Source organism: Telmatherina bonti, assembly GCF_933228915.1.
Source record: "Telmatherina bonti genome assembly, chromosome: 11".
NCBI lineage: Eukaryota > Metazoa > Chordata > Actinopteri > Atheriniformes > Telmatherinidae > Telmatherina > Telmatherina bonti.
Window position 1 is genome coordinate 13,210,153 of NC_136629.1, and position 19,257 is coordinate 13,229,409.

At 42.8% G+C, this 19,257-nt stretch overlaps 1 protein-coding gene across 1 annotated transcript; it reads right to left on the minus strand.

Moving 5' to 3' along the window:
- Positions 1-471: 471 nt before the first annotated feature.
- Positions 472-18,280, minus strand: qkib (QKI, KH domain containing, RNA binding b). Its single transcript, XM_079249242.1, has 6 exons — positions 18,028-18,280; positions 17,300-17,436; positions 10,998-11,114; positions 6,813-6,956; positions 2,236-2,323; positions 472-2,114 (listed from the first exon to the last, which is right to left on the minus strand). Exons 1-6 carry the CDS (start codon positions 18,167-18,169, stop codon positions 1,717-1,719), a joined length of 1,026 nt encoding a protein of 341 aa, XP_079105368.1. The 5' UTR covers positions 18,170-18,280; the 3' UTR covers positions 472-1,716.
- Positions 18,281-19,257: the final 977 nt, after the last annotated feature.

Sequence of the window (19,257 nt, forward strand, 5' to 3'; positions counted from 1 at the left end):
ATACTTCAACACCAGAAGAAACTGGTTTGACACAAAACAATAACACATGACATGAAACATGTGGAAAACAGCTACACACCAGCCAACACTACAGTTTATTGGTTACACCTGAAGGCATTGTGTGACCATGTTACATGTTGTATGAGTCAAGTTAACAGCAGGTGTGTGTTTCCAATGAAGTTACACTGTGGTTACTGGTTTCTTCTTCATTTTCATTGGGAATTCTGGTGCACATTCAGAGCACCGACATCTCCCCGCCTTGTATTTCCAGAGGCAGAAACGTCTGGGCCAAACAACCAACCACCATCAATACATGGGTCATTTTAGAACCAGTCAACTCCTTCCTTAGAGGAGACGGGAGCTCAGCATCACACCACACTGCAGCTCCCAGACCAGCTCCATGTTTACATGCAGAATGGAAAATGTTGACTTTATTCTGTCAGTAGCTTTACTCGCATCGTTAATGCGATTAGTTTTTCATTTTACTGATATGAATGTTTAAGTCTTTTGACCAGAAAGAGTCCTGTGTGTCAGAGAGATTAAAGGGTTTATTTTCAGTCTGTCTCCTTTTACTGCTCAATTTATCAAGAAAATAAAACTGTTAGTGGAGAAAAACCATGTTTAATGCTGATAAATATTAAAAACATTTTTAAAAGTTTAAAACTTCCAGTTTGCATCTCCTGATACGTCAGATCACGTCAGATTATTAACTATTTCATCTTTAGTATACAATAGTTAAATAGCAAAACTCCGGAAACTCTTTAGAATTAGCTTAGCTTAGCATTGAGCATAGAGATCAAATTTATTTAGCTGGATGGCTTTTTCAACTTCAAAACTGACTTAAAATAATTTTTTATACATAAACTGAAATATTTATTTGATAGAGAAAATATTTTTTTCTCTTTACTATAATAAAAATAAAGATTGAAATGAAAAAGCTTAGCTTCAGCTAGCCAGGTGCAACATGCTAAGCTAAGCTAACTCTTTAAAGCAGCGTTTCTCAATCCGGTCCTCAGGCCCCCCGGCCCTGCTCCAAAGCACCTGAGTCAGATTTTTTTAACTTCCTCATCAAGTTCTTCGCAGCCTGTTAACGATCCCTTGATTTCATTCAGGTGTGTTAAAGTAGGGTTGCCTATAAAACTTGCAGGACAGGGAGGGCTGAGGACCGGAAATGAGAAACACTACCTTAAAGAGACCTGGAGGATTAATTAATCTGAAGTATTAAAATGCTAATTTCCTTCTGGAGTCTAATATTTCCCATCAACATCTTGTTGGATCCAAAATAACACAGCAGGTAACACACCTGTTCTGTTACCTCACTGCAGGTGAAGTGATTCTGGTTCAGGTTTTCAGACTCATTGACTCAGACAACCGAGGGAAACAGATATCATGTTAAGTCTGAAGACCTGGAGTTCAGATGGACACTTGTCCACATGGCAGGTAAATTATGACATCACAGCCACACCTGTCCAACATCATTCGACGAGTACGTCATGACATCACAGCCACACAAAGATCATTAGAAACATGTTAAGGTGGGAAACCGGTTCTGGTTCAGGTGAGAAGTGATGCCACCATGCTGAGCTTCATTACCAGCAGCAAGATTGGCTTTAGCCAACCAGATGTGAACACCTGGGTCACATCTGACAGCAGGGCCCCCCTGTGGACAAGTTGTAAATTACCTCGATTTCTGTGTTTGTTTGTTAGCTTCCTGTTTCAGGAGGCGTGTCTGAGCAGCAGCGTGGGGGCTGGGCTCCACTGGCCATGTGGATGGTGGTGGGGAGTGGGGGAGCAGTCACAAGAGCAGGGTGGAACAGGCTTACCTAACGCCCCACCTGAATCCAGAGGGTATTCCAAGATGGACGCTGGCGCTGTCAAGGAATACTGGTAATCATATGGCGCTGCATAGATTAAACCAGTCTCAGGCCCTCCCACTGGCATCAGAGTTGGTGTTCCACTGGGCAGCACTGTCTGGACCTGACGAATCAGAGGCAAGAAGGCGGGGCCTGTAGGGGCAGGAGTTCGCAGGACAGTGGTGGGGGCTATGATGGGCGCAGAGCCAGAGACAACACAAGGCATCTGACTGGATGCTGCAAGAGAGAAAGAAAGGGAGTCTGGGGTAGAGGACACAAAATTTAATATGATTGTTTGGTGTCTGATTGATCAATATCTGATATTGGATTGATCAGTGTCTGCCTGAGAAGCATCTGATGGGCGGGATTGCTGGTCTCTTACAGGGTTTCATGTTGGAGTCTCTATAGGTCCCGTTCAGGATGGCTAATTCCATTAGCTGGATCTTCTTCAGACTGTCCTCTCCCTCTGCCTGGAAGACACCACAACTGTCACGATGTTGATTAAATTACCCCATCACCTCTTCAACCTCCATCACTTAAATTAACCCCATCATTTCCATCACCTCCACCACCATTATTACATAAATCACCTCACTTGTTTTCACCACCTCCATCACCTCCTGCATCACTTGAATTACCTTCATCACTACCAGCAGCTCCATCACCAAAAGCACCTCCACCATTTTCACTGTCATCCACACCCCAATCTCCCACCAACTCAACCTGGAATAAAACTGATCACCAAACAGACATCTCTGTCATGGAGGTTCACAGTCCTGCAGGCTTTCTATATAGACCACGCCTTTTCAGATCAGATAGTTTACACCTAAATCAAACAGGTTCCCATCTTCTAGCCTTGAACATTGATCTCACCCTCCACTCCTGTAAAGCTTTTTCATATTGACGGTCCAACCACTACACATCTGCTCAAGTCAAAACACCCTCTCTGACACATCATATACCAGCACATATTACCAGCAGAAATGACAAAGATTTCCATCCATATGTACATACCCTTGCTGTCAGATGTCTCAGATGCCCACACACATAACCCCTAGTACAAGACACATACCTTTAAACTCACGATCAAACATTCCTGCGAGACTGAACATGGCTCTTTTAAATGTCAGATCACTTTCAAACAAATCTTTTCTCATTAATGATCTGATTTTAGATAACATTGACTGTCTCTTTTTAACTGAAACCTGGCTTGGTGCAGATGCACAAATTGTTCCCACTGAAGCGTCACCCCCCAATTTAAATTTTTTATTTTCTACCAGAGGAGGTAAAAAAGGTGGTGGAACAGCCTCAATTATGCAACAGTCATAAGCAGCACAGATATTATCCCTGCAAAGCTATTCTTCATTTGAACAACACTCGTTTGTTGTCAATAATCCACCTGTTTTTATCTGCACTATTTATAGGCCACCAAATCCTCCTTCTTGTTTTATTAAAGAATTTTCTGATTTCATATCAACCATACATCTTAAATATAATATGATTTTAATAACTGGTGATTTTAACCTTCACATTGATAACAGTGGTGATCCTTATGCCAGAGAGTTTTTAAACATTTTAAACAGTATGGGTTTTAAACAGCATGTTACACAGCCTACCCACAACAGAGGACACACGTTGGACTTGGTCATAACTTATGGCCTGACCACTGGTGTGTCCTCTGTTGTTGACCTGGCTGTGTCAGACCACTACTGTGTGTTTTTTAACATCACCAGCTCTGTAAAACAGGACGCTTCAGTGAGGACTGTGAGGAAGCGATATATTACTTCTGAAGTGGCTGCAAATTTTATTAATATTTTATCTGGAACTCCTGTTCAGATTTTTCCTGCATCATGTGATTTTATCGTTGACCATTTTAACAACAAATTAAAGTCGGCAATTAACTCAGCAGCTCCAGTTAAAACAAAAATATTAAGAACTAAATTCAGAACACCACACTGGATCTTAGTGCCGCATTCGATACAGTAGATCATCAGATTTTATTAAACAGACTCAGAAGTCTGGTGGGCCTCTCAGGGATTGCTCTTAAGTGGTTTCATTCCTACCTCTCGGATCGACAATGTTTTGTAAGTATGGATACATGCTCCTCACGAACCTATGAAATAAAACGTGGGATTCCCCAAGGATCAATTTTAGGCCCGTTACTTTTTAATCTGTATATGTTACCACTTGGGGACATCATCAGGAGACACAGCGTTGATTTTCACAGCTATGCCGATGATACACAGCTTTACATCGCCGTGTCCCCTGATGACTTAGAGCCACTTAATGTTCTTTAAAATTGTATTTCAGATATAAAGTCATGGATGGCAGCAAACTTTTTACAGCTCAACCAGGACAAAACTGAAGTTTTAATTATCGGTCCTGTAGGCAAGAGAGAGATCCTTTTATCAAAATTACAACATTTTAATCCCTCCCAGTGTGTGAGAAATTTGGTTGTTCTTCTATTCCACACATTAAAAAAAATGTAACAAAAACAGGTTTTCATCATCTAAAAAATATTGCCAGAGTCCGCCCATTTCTCTCTCTTGCCAGCACAGAGGTGCTGATGCATGCTTTTATTTCCAGTAGATTAGATTACTGTAACGCCCTGCTCTCTGGTCTTCCTGAAAAGTCTCTTTCCAGCCTACAATTACTACAGAATTCAGCGGCACAAGTTCTGACGAAGACCAGAGGGCAGGAACACATTACACCAGTTTTAAAATCGCTGCATTGGCTTCCTGTGCGCTTCAGGATTGATTTTAAGATTCTTTTACTTTTTTATAAATGTCTTAATGGTCTTGGGCCTTCTTATTTACCAAACCTTCTTTTTAATTATGAGCCTTCGCGGACCCTGAGGTCCTCTGGTACTGGCCTTTTAGTGGTTCCTAAAGTCAGAACTAAGACATACGGTGAGACCTCTTTCCATTGTTATGGTCCTTGACTGTGGAACAGCCTGCCAGAGAGCCTCAGGGCCGCGGAGACTGTTGATGTTTTTAAGAAGAGGCTCAAGACACACCTTTTTAGCTTAGCATTTAACTGAATTTTATTTTACTTTATTTACTTATCTTAATTTACTTCATTTAATAATTTATTTATTTTTAAATTATTTTATTAGCTTTCTTATTTTTAATACATTGTTGTGAAGTCCTTCTATGTATATATGTATATTTTCTTTTATTGTTGCTCTTATTTCTTACTGCTTCTTAAGGTTATTCATCTTCTGGTTTTAACTCCAGTGTTTTCCTTATGGGGATCCAGCACGCTGGGTGCCCACTCTGTTTGGTCTGGGGGGTATTGTCATGATGACTGGCTCCTGGTGTGGATGGATCCCTAGGTATTGTTTCCTCACATCAGCACCAAGTCAGAATTTTTATCACTTACTTAATGTTTTTAGTTGTTTTATTAACCAGAATTCAGTTAAAGAGACAGTATTCAGGGAATGATGTTTTTCGGGGAATGTGGGTGGGTGTGTGTGGGTGGGTGTGGGGGGGTTCTTTGCTCTATGTCCTTGTGTGTGTGTGTATGAGTTTGTGGAAAGAGCTTGTGTCTATTATTTTTAAATGCCTTTTTATCCACTGTTTGTTTTAATCCTTATGACTTGATTTTATCCTGTAAAGCACTTTGTGTTCCCCGTGGCATGAAAAGTGCTCAAGAAATAAAGTTTGATTTGATTTGATTTGATATGTTTATCTGCATCCATCAACCAATGAAGTTCTGCACTAAAACTCATTAATGTGAGTTAGGTGTGTTGGAGCAGGGAAGCAATGAAAACTTTCAGGATTGTGGCCCTCATAGACCACAACTGGACACCCGTGTGGTGGTGGATCTCATCCACTCTGAAGCTACTAAACCAATCTGAAGCTGACTGGTTCAAATCACCAAACCATTATAGCAGTCTTGTCGATCATTTCTTAGTCTGGAGAGATTTTTCTCACCTTTGGTTTTCTGACACTTTTTAACAGTTGTTACAATCAAAGAGTTGCAGGTAAACTCAGACTGCATTCACATCAGGCTAGTCTGCAAAACTTGGTCTTACTGGGGACTGCATCATTATTCTTGAGTGAAACTGCGTGTGTGCTGTACTTCTTAAATTAATTGGTTAAAAAGGTGTTTCACTCTTAACCAGAAAACTGCATCAGATCCACCTGTCTGGGTTGATAGGATCTGATGCAGGTAAACCCAGGTAGGCTTAGGTAAACCCAGGTGCACTCAGGTAAACCCGGATGGGCTCAGGTAAACCTAGGTAAACTCAGGTAAACCCAAGTAGACTCAAGTAAACCCAGGCAGACTCAGGTAAACCCAGCTAGGCTCAGGTAAACCCAAATGGAGTCAGGTAAACCCAGGCAGGCTCAGGTAAACCCAGGTAGACTCAGGTAAACACAGGTAGACTTGAGTAAACCCAGACTCAGGTAAACCCAGCTAGGCTCAGGTAAACCAAAATGGAGTCAGGTAAACCCAAATAGAGTCAGGTAAACCCAAGTAAGCTGAGATAAACCCATGTAGACTCAGGTAAACCCAGGTAGACTTAGGTAAACCCAAATGGAGTCAGGTAAACCCAGGCAGGCTGAGGTAAACCCAGGTAGACTCAGGTAAACCCAGGTAGACTCAAGTAAACCCAGCTAGGCTCAGGTAAACCCAAATGGAGTCAGGTAAACCCAAATAGAGTCAGGTAAACCCAAGTAGGCTCAAGTAAACACAGGTAGAGTCAGGTAAACCCAAGTAGGCTCAAGTAAACACAGGTAGAGTCAGGTAAACCCAAATGGAGTCAGGTAAACCCAGGTAGACTCAGGTAAACCCAGGTAGACTCAAGTAAACCCAGCTAGGCTCAGGTAAACCCAAATGTTGTCAGGTAAACCCAACTAGGCTCAGGTAAACCAAAATGGAGTCAGGTAAACCCAAGCAGACTCAAGTAAACCCAGGTAGGTTCAGGTAAACTCATGTAAAATCAGGTAGACTCACGGCAGGAACTAGCAGTTTAGTGACTTCGTCCACGGCTCGTTTCAGTTTGACATCTGCACGGTTCTGCGCGTCCTCTACCGTGATGAGGACATGAAGGTCCTCACTGAGGTGCTCCCAGTTTGGCTTTCCCCGGTTTTGGTCCTCCTGTTCAAATGGATGGAGACAGACAGGTGGACACACGTGCACATTGGTCATAGAAAAAAAAAACTGAAAACTACCAGATGGTGTCTCTTCTAGTTTCTGTCATCTACAGGGTCTGGACCTGGAGCACAATCCAGCCCATAAAAACCAACCATCCTGTCAAACTTCACCTCAGTCCACCGTCCTGATGCTGCAGGCCACAGTTCAGATCCAGTTTCTAAAACCAGTTCTCGGTACAGACATAGAACTGGTTCTAGATTAGGACCAATGTGGTCTATGTGCAGAACCATAGACTTATGGTCTACATATAGAGTCATAGATAGACTCGTAGTCTACATGTAAAACTACAGACTAGTGGTCCACATGTAAAACTGTAGACTCATGGTCTGCATGTAGAGCCTTAGACTTGTGGTTTAAATGTAGAACTACAGACTTGTGGTCTACTTATAGAACCACAAGTCTACATGTAAAACTATAGACTCATGATCTACATATTAAACTATAGACTTGTGGTCTACATTTTAAACTATAGACTCGTGGACTACATGTAGAGTCATAGATAGGCTCGTGATTTAAATGTAGAACTATAGACTTGTGGTCTACATGTAAACCATAGACTTGTGGTCTATGTCTAGAACCGATTCCATCTGGGAGAGGAGTTTAGCAGACCACCATATTAATACCAGATGAGTGAAAAATGAGAAGTGAACTTAAACGTGTGTGTGAAGTCAGAGCTGCAACACACAGATGATCTACAATATTAAGTCAGTGATGTTCCAGCAGGATGTCGGCACAGAAACAACAAACCCAGCAGAACCTCCTATTCCTCTTTGTAGGTTGTGTTGGAGTCCTGCTGTCTTTTGTCTCATGTGTGTCTGTTAGTGTAGCAGTTGGCTAACCACATTAGCATGGCCCTCAGAAACAAAAACACTCGAGTGTTTTTGCAGCAGTTTGACCTGAAATGTCTAAAATTCTTCCTCTTCAGCTTCTTCCCTGGTTTCATTTTTACACATGACAACAGCAGAGTCAGTTGATTAAATCCATTTTCATCCACTGAATTAATCTTTACAGACATATGTCCTTGACTCATAGACTCATTTACCGGATCATCTCTGATTGATTTTTTAAAATTTTTTTATTATTAATATATATTTTTTATGGCTGCACGGTGGCATGGTGGTTAGCACCGTGGCCTCCCACCAAGAAAGTCGCAGGTTCAGTCCTTGGCTGGGGTGGGGTTTGGACAGTGGCCTTTCTGTGTGGAGTTTGCATATTCTCCCCGTGTATGCGTAGCCTCTCTCTGGGTACTCTGGCCTCCTCCCACTGTCCAAAGACATGCATGTTAGGTTAACTGGTTAAATTAGCTAAATTGCCCATAGGAGTGAGTGTGAGTGGTTGTGTGGCCCTGTCCAGGGTGTATCCTGCCTTTTGCCCAAAGACTGCTGGGATAGGCTCCAGCTTCCCCGTGACCCTGAATTGGATGAAGTGGTTAGGAGAATGAATGATATATTTTTTATTGAAGCATTTTTGTTTAACAAACAACAAAATAAAAAGAAAAGAAACAAAAACAGAATGCACCACCGACAAAAGAACCAAAGAAAACAAAATAAAAAAACAATCATCTCTGATTTATAAACAAATTTTATTTGACTTTGTCTGAAGGAAGGGGTCCATTTTTTCCAAAGGATTTCACATTTTTCTTATTGTGTCTTAGTGTCTGAGGGAGTAAGTTATTCGCTCCATAACATTGATTCTGTGTATTATATCCTTCCATTCCGAGATTGTTGGAGGTTCTTCTTGTAACCATTTCCATGTGATGGCCTTCTTACAGGGTGCTTGTAGTATTTGAAGTAGATATCGGTCTTGTTTCTTCAGTGCAGTTGGTATATTACCCAAGTAAAAATACGCTAAAACTTTTTTCCAGTTGTCCCATAATCAGTTGAATAGTCTTAACAACATCTGACCAATAAGAGGGATTTTAGGGCATTCCCAGAAGATATGAAGATAATCTGCAGAGGTATACCCACATTTCCTCCAGCATTTACCATGTTCAATGTTTTTGCTTTGACGTGCTGAAGTAGTAATAAGTAAAGTAATAAAGAAACACATTGTTTTCTTCCAGCTGAACTCCACCAATCAAAGCTAGAAGTAGTTGCCATGATTTTACAAATATTTACCCCATCTTCTTCAGTTAATTCTATTTTAGCATCTTTCTCCCATCTGAGTTTAATTGTAGACTTTTTCTTCTCCATCTGCAGTGTCATATAGGTCCTAGAGATTTGTTTTCTGTTTAGTTTCTCTTTGCATGCATCTTTAAAAATATTGACTAAGGAGGGTTTGTCATTGTTTTTATTAATAATATTTGCATTAAAATAATGTCTTAACTGGAGATACCTGAAGAAGTCATTTTTTCAAGGTTTTTACAATCTGACAGCTGTTGGAAAGTATCTATTCCCTTTTCAGATGATATCTGCCAATATGCAGTCATACCCCTATTACACCAGAATTTAAACCGGTTATTAATTTTTGCTGGAATAAGTTCTGAATCGTATGCTGGTCAGCACAAGATTTTAGCCTCATATTCGGTTATGTTATTTTTATGTTGTTTAAGCCATATGCTGAGTGGTACCTTCAGCCAATTAAACACCTTATTAAAAAGCATTTTTACAAGTGGTCTATCCCCTAGAATAGAGGGAAGAGCTGTGGGGGTTTCAGCGTGGTTTATTTATTTCCACCTGGCATCACATGCTGAGTCACACCATGCTATCAGAACTCTGAGTTGAGCTGCCTTATAGTAAAGATTCTAAACATGGGACGGCCATTCCTCCTTTGCTTCTAGGTAATTGCAGTATTTCATACTTTAGTCTTGGTCTCTGTTTTCCACAGATAAAATTTGAAAACATTGTTCCATTCTATAAATTGTTTAGCAGGTACTTCCACCGGAAGCGCTAGAAATAAGTAGAGTAGTTTGGGCAATACAATCATTTTTATCAATTTGATTCTGTTCAATTCTCAAATGAATGTTTTGAGATTGATTAGAGCAACTAAAAGAAAATTGTATTCATTTTGTTTCTTTTAAGTAGCAAATAACTGTCCTTGCTAAGGATCTCCGGACCAGGATCAGGACTAGGACCAGGGCACTACATAAATGATCTGCAGAAATGTTAGCTTCAACCCTTACTTAATGTTGGTGGAACACTTATAAAACTTTCATAATACACATCCAGATGATGTACACTGAACTTTGCAGCTAATGTTGTTACTATTGCCATTGCTATAGCTGATGTTTCTACAGCTAAAAAAGCTAAAAGCTAAAGCCAACCCAGCTAACATCACCCCTGCTGACGTTTATGGAACATTTGGAGAATATTTCTTGAAGGTTGGGTGAGATCGTTGATATATATTTATAAATCTTTCCCAGCTGACATCCAGAAACAACACTTACTGAGCATTACAGCTAATGTTATTATTGCAACCACTGATTGAAAGTTGCAGGAATCTTCTGTGAAAGCAAAGTGTAACCTTTAGTGTATGTTCACGGAAGGTTTAACATTCAGTGTCAAGGCGGCATTGCTACAGCTAATGTTGCTATAGCTAACGCTGCTCCAGCTAACATTGCTACAGCTAAACCTTCAGTCAACAGTTTTTTTGCTGGAAATGTTGTTTATTCTCCATCTTTGTGTCAGTCTACATTTTTTCTTTGTTCTTTCCATTACTTTGATCTGTGAATAAACAGTTGCCATGATTTCTGAACACTGGATGCAAAAGACCAGAAACCGCTCTGGTTAGAGTGTGAAGTTTATCAGTTGATTACTTCCTGTTGTGTGTATGAGGAGTTGGACAGCTATGATAAATACGTAAAAATGTATTTCAGAGAGTAAAGAAGACTTTCTATGAACAGCTGAGAAATAGGCTTAGAAAGGCTCTCTGGTTCTGTCTGGTTCTGTGTGTGTGTGTGTGTGTGTGTGTGTGTGTGTGTGTGTGTGTGTGTGTGTGTGTGTGTGTGTGTGTGTGTGTGTGTGTGTTTTTCTGTGTGAGTGTTACCTTCTTCCTGTCTCTCATGGAGCCCCGCCCCCTCACCATGATCTTACATCCAGTTTCAGCCTCCAGCTGTTTGGCTGTCAGACCGCGAGGACCCAGAATCCTCCCCACAAAGTTAAACTGAGACACAGAGAAACCTGTTACCATGGCAACCAGACACCAATTGGTAGTGCAGGTGACATTTAAGGTTAGAACAGATGGGAAGATGTAGAATGAGGTTGATTGGTTGATTGTAGAGACATCTTAGCAGCTAAACAACTAGACTATATGGATCTTTAGAACTAGAACCTTGTTGCATATGAACCAGGAAATGGAGGTCCAGCTGATTTTGTTCAAGCTTTTACAATAACATATTGGTAAATCAGACCCAATAAGAAAAGATAAAGAGCTCATCCTGGTTTCCATGGTTTACTGCGGCTCGAAGCTTCAACAGATGTTATAATTTAATGTGTTAAGTATTTAATCCAGCATAAATTACGTCAGATGGATGATTGGATGTTAAAAGTTTGTTTGTTTTTTGCTTTCTGTTTGTTTCAGGCCCTGTGATGGACTGGTGGCCCATAATTGGACTAAGAGGTATAAAAGAATGAATATTTCATTTCCAGACGTCTGATAACATTTAAATGTGGTTTCACTCCAGTGATTCTCTCATCAGAATCAGAACCAGACAAATGATGGAGAATGTTTACTCTGAAAATCTAAACACAAACTACTATAGAGCAAGTAAGGAGTTCAACATCAGTTACTATGGTGACAAATACATTGTCAGTTACCATAGTCATCAATTCAGCATTAGGTACCATGCGATAAGTTAACATCATTTACCATGGTGATGATTTGTCAATCTCTCTGATGATGTTCCGCACCAGTTACCATGGTAATAGGTTTATCAACAGTTACATTTGTGACAAGGTGATCACTAGTTACCAGGTTAACAGCTTCATCAACCATTACTATGTTGATGAGGTCATCGACTGTTCATAATGGTAATAACTTAATAAGCACCGACCACTGTGGCAAATTGATTTCCAGTTACCATGGTAATCTAACAGGTTAAATCAAACTCCTTTTGTATGCAGACCTGCAGGTGTTCACACACATTTGGTCACTCAGTCTCCCAGATGTGTGATTCTATCCTTGATAAGACGCCAACAGTAATAACACATACACTGGTTGTAATTTGAAAAGTAACACACTGAGACATACATAATGATGTAACACACTGAGACGTACGTCAGGACGTAACACACTGAGACGTACATCAGGACGTAACACACTGAGACGTACGTCAGGACGTAACACACTGAGAGGTACATCAGGACGTAACACACTGAGACATACATAATGATGTAACACACTGGGACGTACATCACGAGGCAACGCACTGAGACGTACATCAGGACGTAACACACTGAGACGTACATCAGGACGTAACACACTGAGACGTACGTCAGGACGTAACACACTGAGACGTACATCAGGACGTAACACACTGAGATGTAGATCAGGACGTAACACACTGAGACATACATAATGATGTAACACACTGGGACGTACATCAGGAGGCAACGCACTGAGATGTAGATCAGGACGTAACACACTGAGACATACATAATGATGTAACACACTGGGACGTACATCAGGAGGCAACACACTGAGATGTACATCAGGACGTTACGCACTGAGATGTAGATCAGGACGTAAAACACTGAGACGTACGTCAGGACGTAACACACTGAGACGTACATCAGGACGTTACACACTGAGATGTAGATCAGGACATAACACACTGAGACGTACATCAGGACGTAACACACTGAGACGTACATCAGGATGTAACACACTGAGACGTACACCAGGACGTAACACACTGAGACGTACACCAGGACGTAACACACTGAGACGTACACCAGGACGTAACACACTGGGACGTACATCAGGACGTAACACACTGAGACATACATAATGATGTAACACACTGGGACGTACATCAGGAGGCAACACACTGAGATGTAGATCAGGACGTAACACACTGAGACGTACATCAGGACGTAACACACTGAGACGTACATCAGGACGTAACACACAGAGATGTAGATCAGGACGTAACACACTGAGACGTACATCAGGACGTAACACACTGAGACATACATAATGATGTAACACACTGGGACGTACATCAGGAGGCAACACACTGAGATGTAGATCAGGACGTAACACACTGAGACGTACATCAGGACGTAACACACTGAGACGTACATCAGGACGTAACACACAGAGATGTAGATCAGGACGTAACACACTGAGACGTACATCAGGACGTAACACACAGAGATGTAGATCAGGACGTAACACACTGAGACGTACGTCAGGACGTAACACACTGAGACGTACATCAGGACGTAACACACTGAGACGTACATCAGGACGTAACACACTGAGACGTACATCAGGACGTAACACACTGAGACATACATAATGATGTAACACACTGAGACGTACATCAGGACGTAACACACTGAGACGTACATCAGGACGTAACACACTGAGATGTACATCAGGACGTAACACACTGAGACATACATCAGGACGTAACACACTGAGACGTACATCAGGACGTAACACACTGAGATGTACATCAGGACGTAACACACTGAGACGTACATCAGGACGTAACACACTGAGACGTACATCAGGATGTAACACACTGAGACGTACATCAGGACGTTACACACTGAGATGTACATCAGGACGTAACACACTGAGACGTACATCAGGATGTAACACACTGAGACGTACATCAGGACGTTACACACTGAGACGTACATCAGGACGTAACACACAGACGTACATCAGGACGTTACACACTGAGACGTACGTCAGGACGTAACACACTGAGACGTACATCAGGACGTAACACACTGACACGTACATCAGGATGTTACACACTGTGACGTACGTCAAGACGTAACACACTGAGACGTACGTCAGGACGTAACACACTGAGACGTACATCAGGACGTAACACACTGAGACGTACATCAGGACGTAACACACTGTGACGTACATCAGGACGTAACACACTGTGACGTACGTCAGGACGTAACACACTGAGACGTACGTCAGGACGTAACACACTGAGATGTACATCAGGACGTAACACACTGAGACGTACATCAGGACGTAACACACTGAGACGTACATCAGGACGTAACACACTGAGATGTACATCAGGACGTAACACACTGAGACGTACATCAGGACGTAACGCACTGAGACGTACATCAGGATGTAACACACTGAGACGTACATCAGGACGTTACACACTGAGACGTACATCAGGATGTAACACACTGAGACGTACATCAGGACGTTACACACTGAGACGTACATCAGGACGTAACACACTGAGACGTACATCAGGACGTTACACACTGAGACGTACGTCAGGACGTAACACACTGAGACGTACATCAGGACGTGACACACTGACACGTACATCAGGACGTAACACACTGAGACGTACATCAGGACATAACACACTGTGACGTACGTCAAGACGTAATACACTGAGACGTACGTCAGGACGTAACACACTGAGACGTACATCAGGACGTAACACACTGAGACGTACATCAGGACGTAACACACTGAGATGTACGTCAGGACGTAACACACTGAGACGTACATCAGGGTGTAACACACTGAGATGTACGTCAGGATGTAACACACAGAGATGTAGATCAGGACGTAACACACTGGGACGTACATCAAGACGTAACACACTGAGACGTACGTCAGGACGTAACACACTGAGACGTACATCAGGACGTAACACACTGAGATGTAGATCAGGACGTAACACACTGAGACATACATAATGATGTAACACACTGGGACGTACATCAGGAGGCAACGCACTGAGATGTAGATCAGGACGTAACACACTGAGACATACATAATGATGTAACACACTGGGACGTACATCAGGAGGCAACACACTGAGATGTACATCAGGACGTTACGCACTGAGATGTAGATCAGGACGTAAAACACTGAGACGTACGTCAGGACGTAACACACTGAGACGTACATCAGGACGTTACACACTGAGATGTAGATCAGGACATAACACACTGAGACGTACATCAGGACGTAACACACTGAGACGTACATCAGGATGTAACACACTGAGACGTACACCAGGACGTAACACACTGAGACGTACACCAGGACGTAACACACTGAGACGTACACCAGGACGTAACACACTGGGACGTACATCAGGACGTAACACACTGAGACATACATAATGATGTAACACACTGGGACGTACATCAGGAGGCAACACACTGAGATGTAGATCAGGACGTAACACACTGAGACGTACATCAGGACGTAACACACTGAGACGTACATCAGGACGTAACACACAGAGATGTAGATCAGGACGTAACACACTGAGACGTACATCAGGACGTAACACACTGAGACATACATAATGATGTAACACACTGGGACGTACATCAGGAGGCAACACACTGAGATGTAGATCAGGACGTAACACACTGAGACGTACATCAGGACGTAACACACTGAGACGTACATCAGGACGTAACACACAGAGATGTAGATCAGGACGTAACACACTGAGACGTACATCAGGACGTAACACACAGAGATGTAGATCAGGACGTAACACACTGAGACGTACGTCAGGACGTAACACACTGAGACGTACATCAGGACGTAACACACTGAGACGTACATCAGGACGTAACACACTGAGACGTACATCAGGACGTAACACACTGAGACATACATAATGATGTAACACACTGAGACGTACATCAGGACGTAACACACTGAGACGTACATCAGGACGTAACACACTGAGATGTACATCAGGACGTAACACACTGAGACATACATCAGGACGTAACACACTGAGACGTACATCAGGACGTAACACACTGAGATGTACATCAGGACGTAACACACTGAGACGTACATCAGGACGTAACACACTGAGACGTACATCAGGATGTAACACACTGAGACGTACATCAGGACGTTACACACTGAGATGTACATCAGGACGTAACACACTGAGACGTACATCAGGATGTAACACACTGAGACGTACATCAGGACGTTACACACTGAGACGTACATCAGGACGTAACACACAGACGTACATCAGGACGTTACACACTGAGACGTACGTCAGGACGTAACACACTGAGACGTACATCAGGACGTAACACACTGACACGTACATCAGGATGTTACACACTGTGACGTACGTCAAGACGTAACACACTGAGACGTACGTCAGGACGTAACACACTGAGACGTACATCAGGACGTAACACACTGAGACGTACATCAGGACGTAACACACTGTGACGTACATCAGGACGTAACACACTGTGACGTACGTCAGGACGTAACACACTGAGACGTACGTCAGGACGTAACACACTGAGATGTACATCAGGACGTAACACACTGAGACGTACATCAGGACGTAACACACTGAGACGTACATCAGGACGTAACACACTGAGATGTACATCAGGACGTAACACACTGAGACGTACATCAGGACGTAACGCACTGAGACGTACATCAGGATGTAACACACTGAGACGTACATCAGGACGTTACACACTGAGACGTACATCAGGATGTAACACACTGAGACGTACATCAGGACGTTACACACTGAGACGTACATCAGGACGTAACACACTGAGACGTACATCAGGACGTTACACACTGAGACGTACGTCAGGACGTAACACACTGAGACGTACATCAGGACGTGACACACTGACACGTACATCAGGACGTAACACACTGAGACGTACATCAGGACATAACACACTGTGACGTACGTCAAGACGTAATACACTGAGACGTACGTCAGGACGTAACACACTGAGACGTACATCAGGACGTAACACACTGAGACGTACATCAGGACGTAACACACTGAGATGTACGTCAGGACGTAACACACTGAGACGTACATCAGGGTGTAACACACTGAGATGTACGTCAGGATGTAACACACAGAGATGTAGATCAGGACGTAACACACTGGGACGTACATCAAGACGTAACACACTGAGACGTACGTCAGGACGTAACACACAGAGACGTACATCAGGACGTAACACACTGAGACGTATGTCAGGACGTAACACACTGAGATGTACATCAGGATGTAACACACAGAGATGTAGATCAGGAAGTAGCACACAGAGATGTAGATCAGGACGTAGCACACTGAGACGTACATCAGGATGTTCCTTCACAGGAACGTAGAGTTTCTCCTGCAGCTGAATAATTGGACCGACGGCATCCGGCAGCTTGCTGCTCCTCTCTGACACGTTTAGTGTATCAAAGTACATGTCCTTTCTCACCCGGCTGATCTCTGAAACACACACAAATATGTTTATGAAATGGTCCATCATGATGTGATCTCATATCAGAACCACATTTGCCTTCAAAAGCAGATGCACCGTCAGAAGCTACTCCACCATCAGAACCAGCTGCTGTCAGTATGTCTCAGAGCAGAAAGTGTCTCAGTCTGTGTTGGTTTAGTAGATCTCCCAGTGACTGTCCAGTTTGGGTTCCCGGAGTTTTCTTGTTGTCTGTGTGCTCCTTCAGTCTTTCTGTTTTCCTTGGCTGTCAGGGTTCCACCTGGTCCAAGCTAACTGTGTTCAGACTGTGATGCAATTATGTGAACCACTACATAATCAACAGACCACCAAGAACCACAAGTTCTGGTTCTGATCTGATCTCCAACTCCTCCTCTTCCTCCTACAGATTCTTAAACAGTTATTTATTAATAAATAGATTATTATTGTTATTAAAAAATCTTCAGCGTGATTGATAACTGATCATATTAGTTCAGTACATTTGAATAGCCTTTTTTAAAAAAAAAAAAAAAAAATCCGATCCGGGATCCAGAACTTTCTGTTAAGTCAACAGAAAAGGACCTTGAGGTGGTCCGAAGACTCACCCTGGTCGAGAAGTCTTTCCAGATGCTGGAAGATCCCGCACAAGTTCGGCAGGCTGCTCATCAGCTTCTTCTCATTGACGAGCTGGATCAGATAGTCCGGACCGGGTCTGGGTTTGTCTTTCCCGTCCATGTCAACCACCATCACCTACCAAACACCACCAACAGTGACGACAAAGATGACCTGAACGCAAATCCAGACCCGGCCCCGCAGCTTCGAGCGATCCGGATCAGAGGAAGAACGGATTTCTGCTCCCAAACCTCCCGACACCTCAGTGCGCTGCTCCGTCTCTCCGCGTTCACACATTCTCGTGCACGCCCCTGCGCAAATAAGACACGAACCTTCAAAACTAATACAGCAGAATCTTTCCAGAACCAGAACACAGATTCCGGTCTCAGTCTGCAACATAATGTCTTGTTGGACTGATGGAACTGAGACTTTATGTCTACAGGTATCCTAGGACACGCGCGCGCGCACACATACGGCTTGCGTGGTATATTGGTTTTCTGCTGCTCTTTGACGAGCAGGGCATGACTGTGGTTCTGATGAGTCAGCAAAACCCGTCCATAAAGCCCACATGCGGTCCAACTAGCCAACACAGTCTGTTTAGTACATTCTATTCTATTCTATTCTTATAGTCATTTAGCGGACGCTTCTCTTCAAAGTGACTTACTGAGAGTGGAACAACACAAAAAGGGGACATCATGTGGTAGTCAAACTGATGTGAGTCCAGTTGGACCGAGGTGCTGGTGAGTGCTAGAGTCAGTGCTACTGGACCACATACAGTCCAACTAACCCATACACAGTCTGACTTGTCCACATACAGTCTGACAAGTCCACATACAGTCCGACCAGTCCACATACAGTCCAACAAGTCCACATACAGTCCGACCAGTCCACATACAGTCAGGCGAGTCAACATACAGTCAAACTAGTCCACATACAGTCAGATCAGTCCTCATACAGTCTGACTAGTCCACATACAGTCCAACAAGTCCAAATACAGTCTGACAAGTCCAGTCAGATCAGTCCTCATACATTACAAAGAGTCAGAATAATCTGAAATAGTCCAGAAACACAAGCCCAGTCCAGCTGGAAGCAGCTAAAGACAAAAACATGGAAAAGGGACAGATTAGACACCATAGTAACTGTTGACAACAGGCAGTTGGACAGCTATTTTATTTTAATCTGACGTTGCAGTATGTAAACATCCAATCCCTGCAGAACTGGAA

Bases quoted from the DNA above. Each gene is read 5' to 3' on its own strand.
- qkib (XM_079249242.1), bottom strand. From the start codon at position 18,169: ATGGTGGTTGACATGGACGGGAAAGACAAACCCAGACCCGGTCCGGAC. The intron at 2,324-6,812 runs GTGAGTCTACCT...GGTGTCTTCCAG, and splicing joins CTAAACTGCTAGTTCCTGCC to GCAGAGGGAGAGGACAGTCT. The intron at 2,115-2,235 runs GTAAGAGACCAG...CCTCTACCCCAG, and splicing joins AGACTCCAACATGAAACCCT to ACTCCCTTTCTTTCTCTCTT.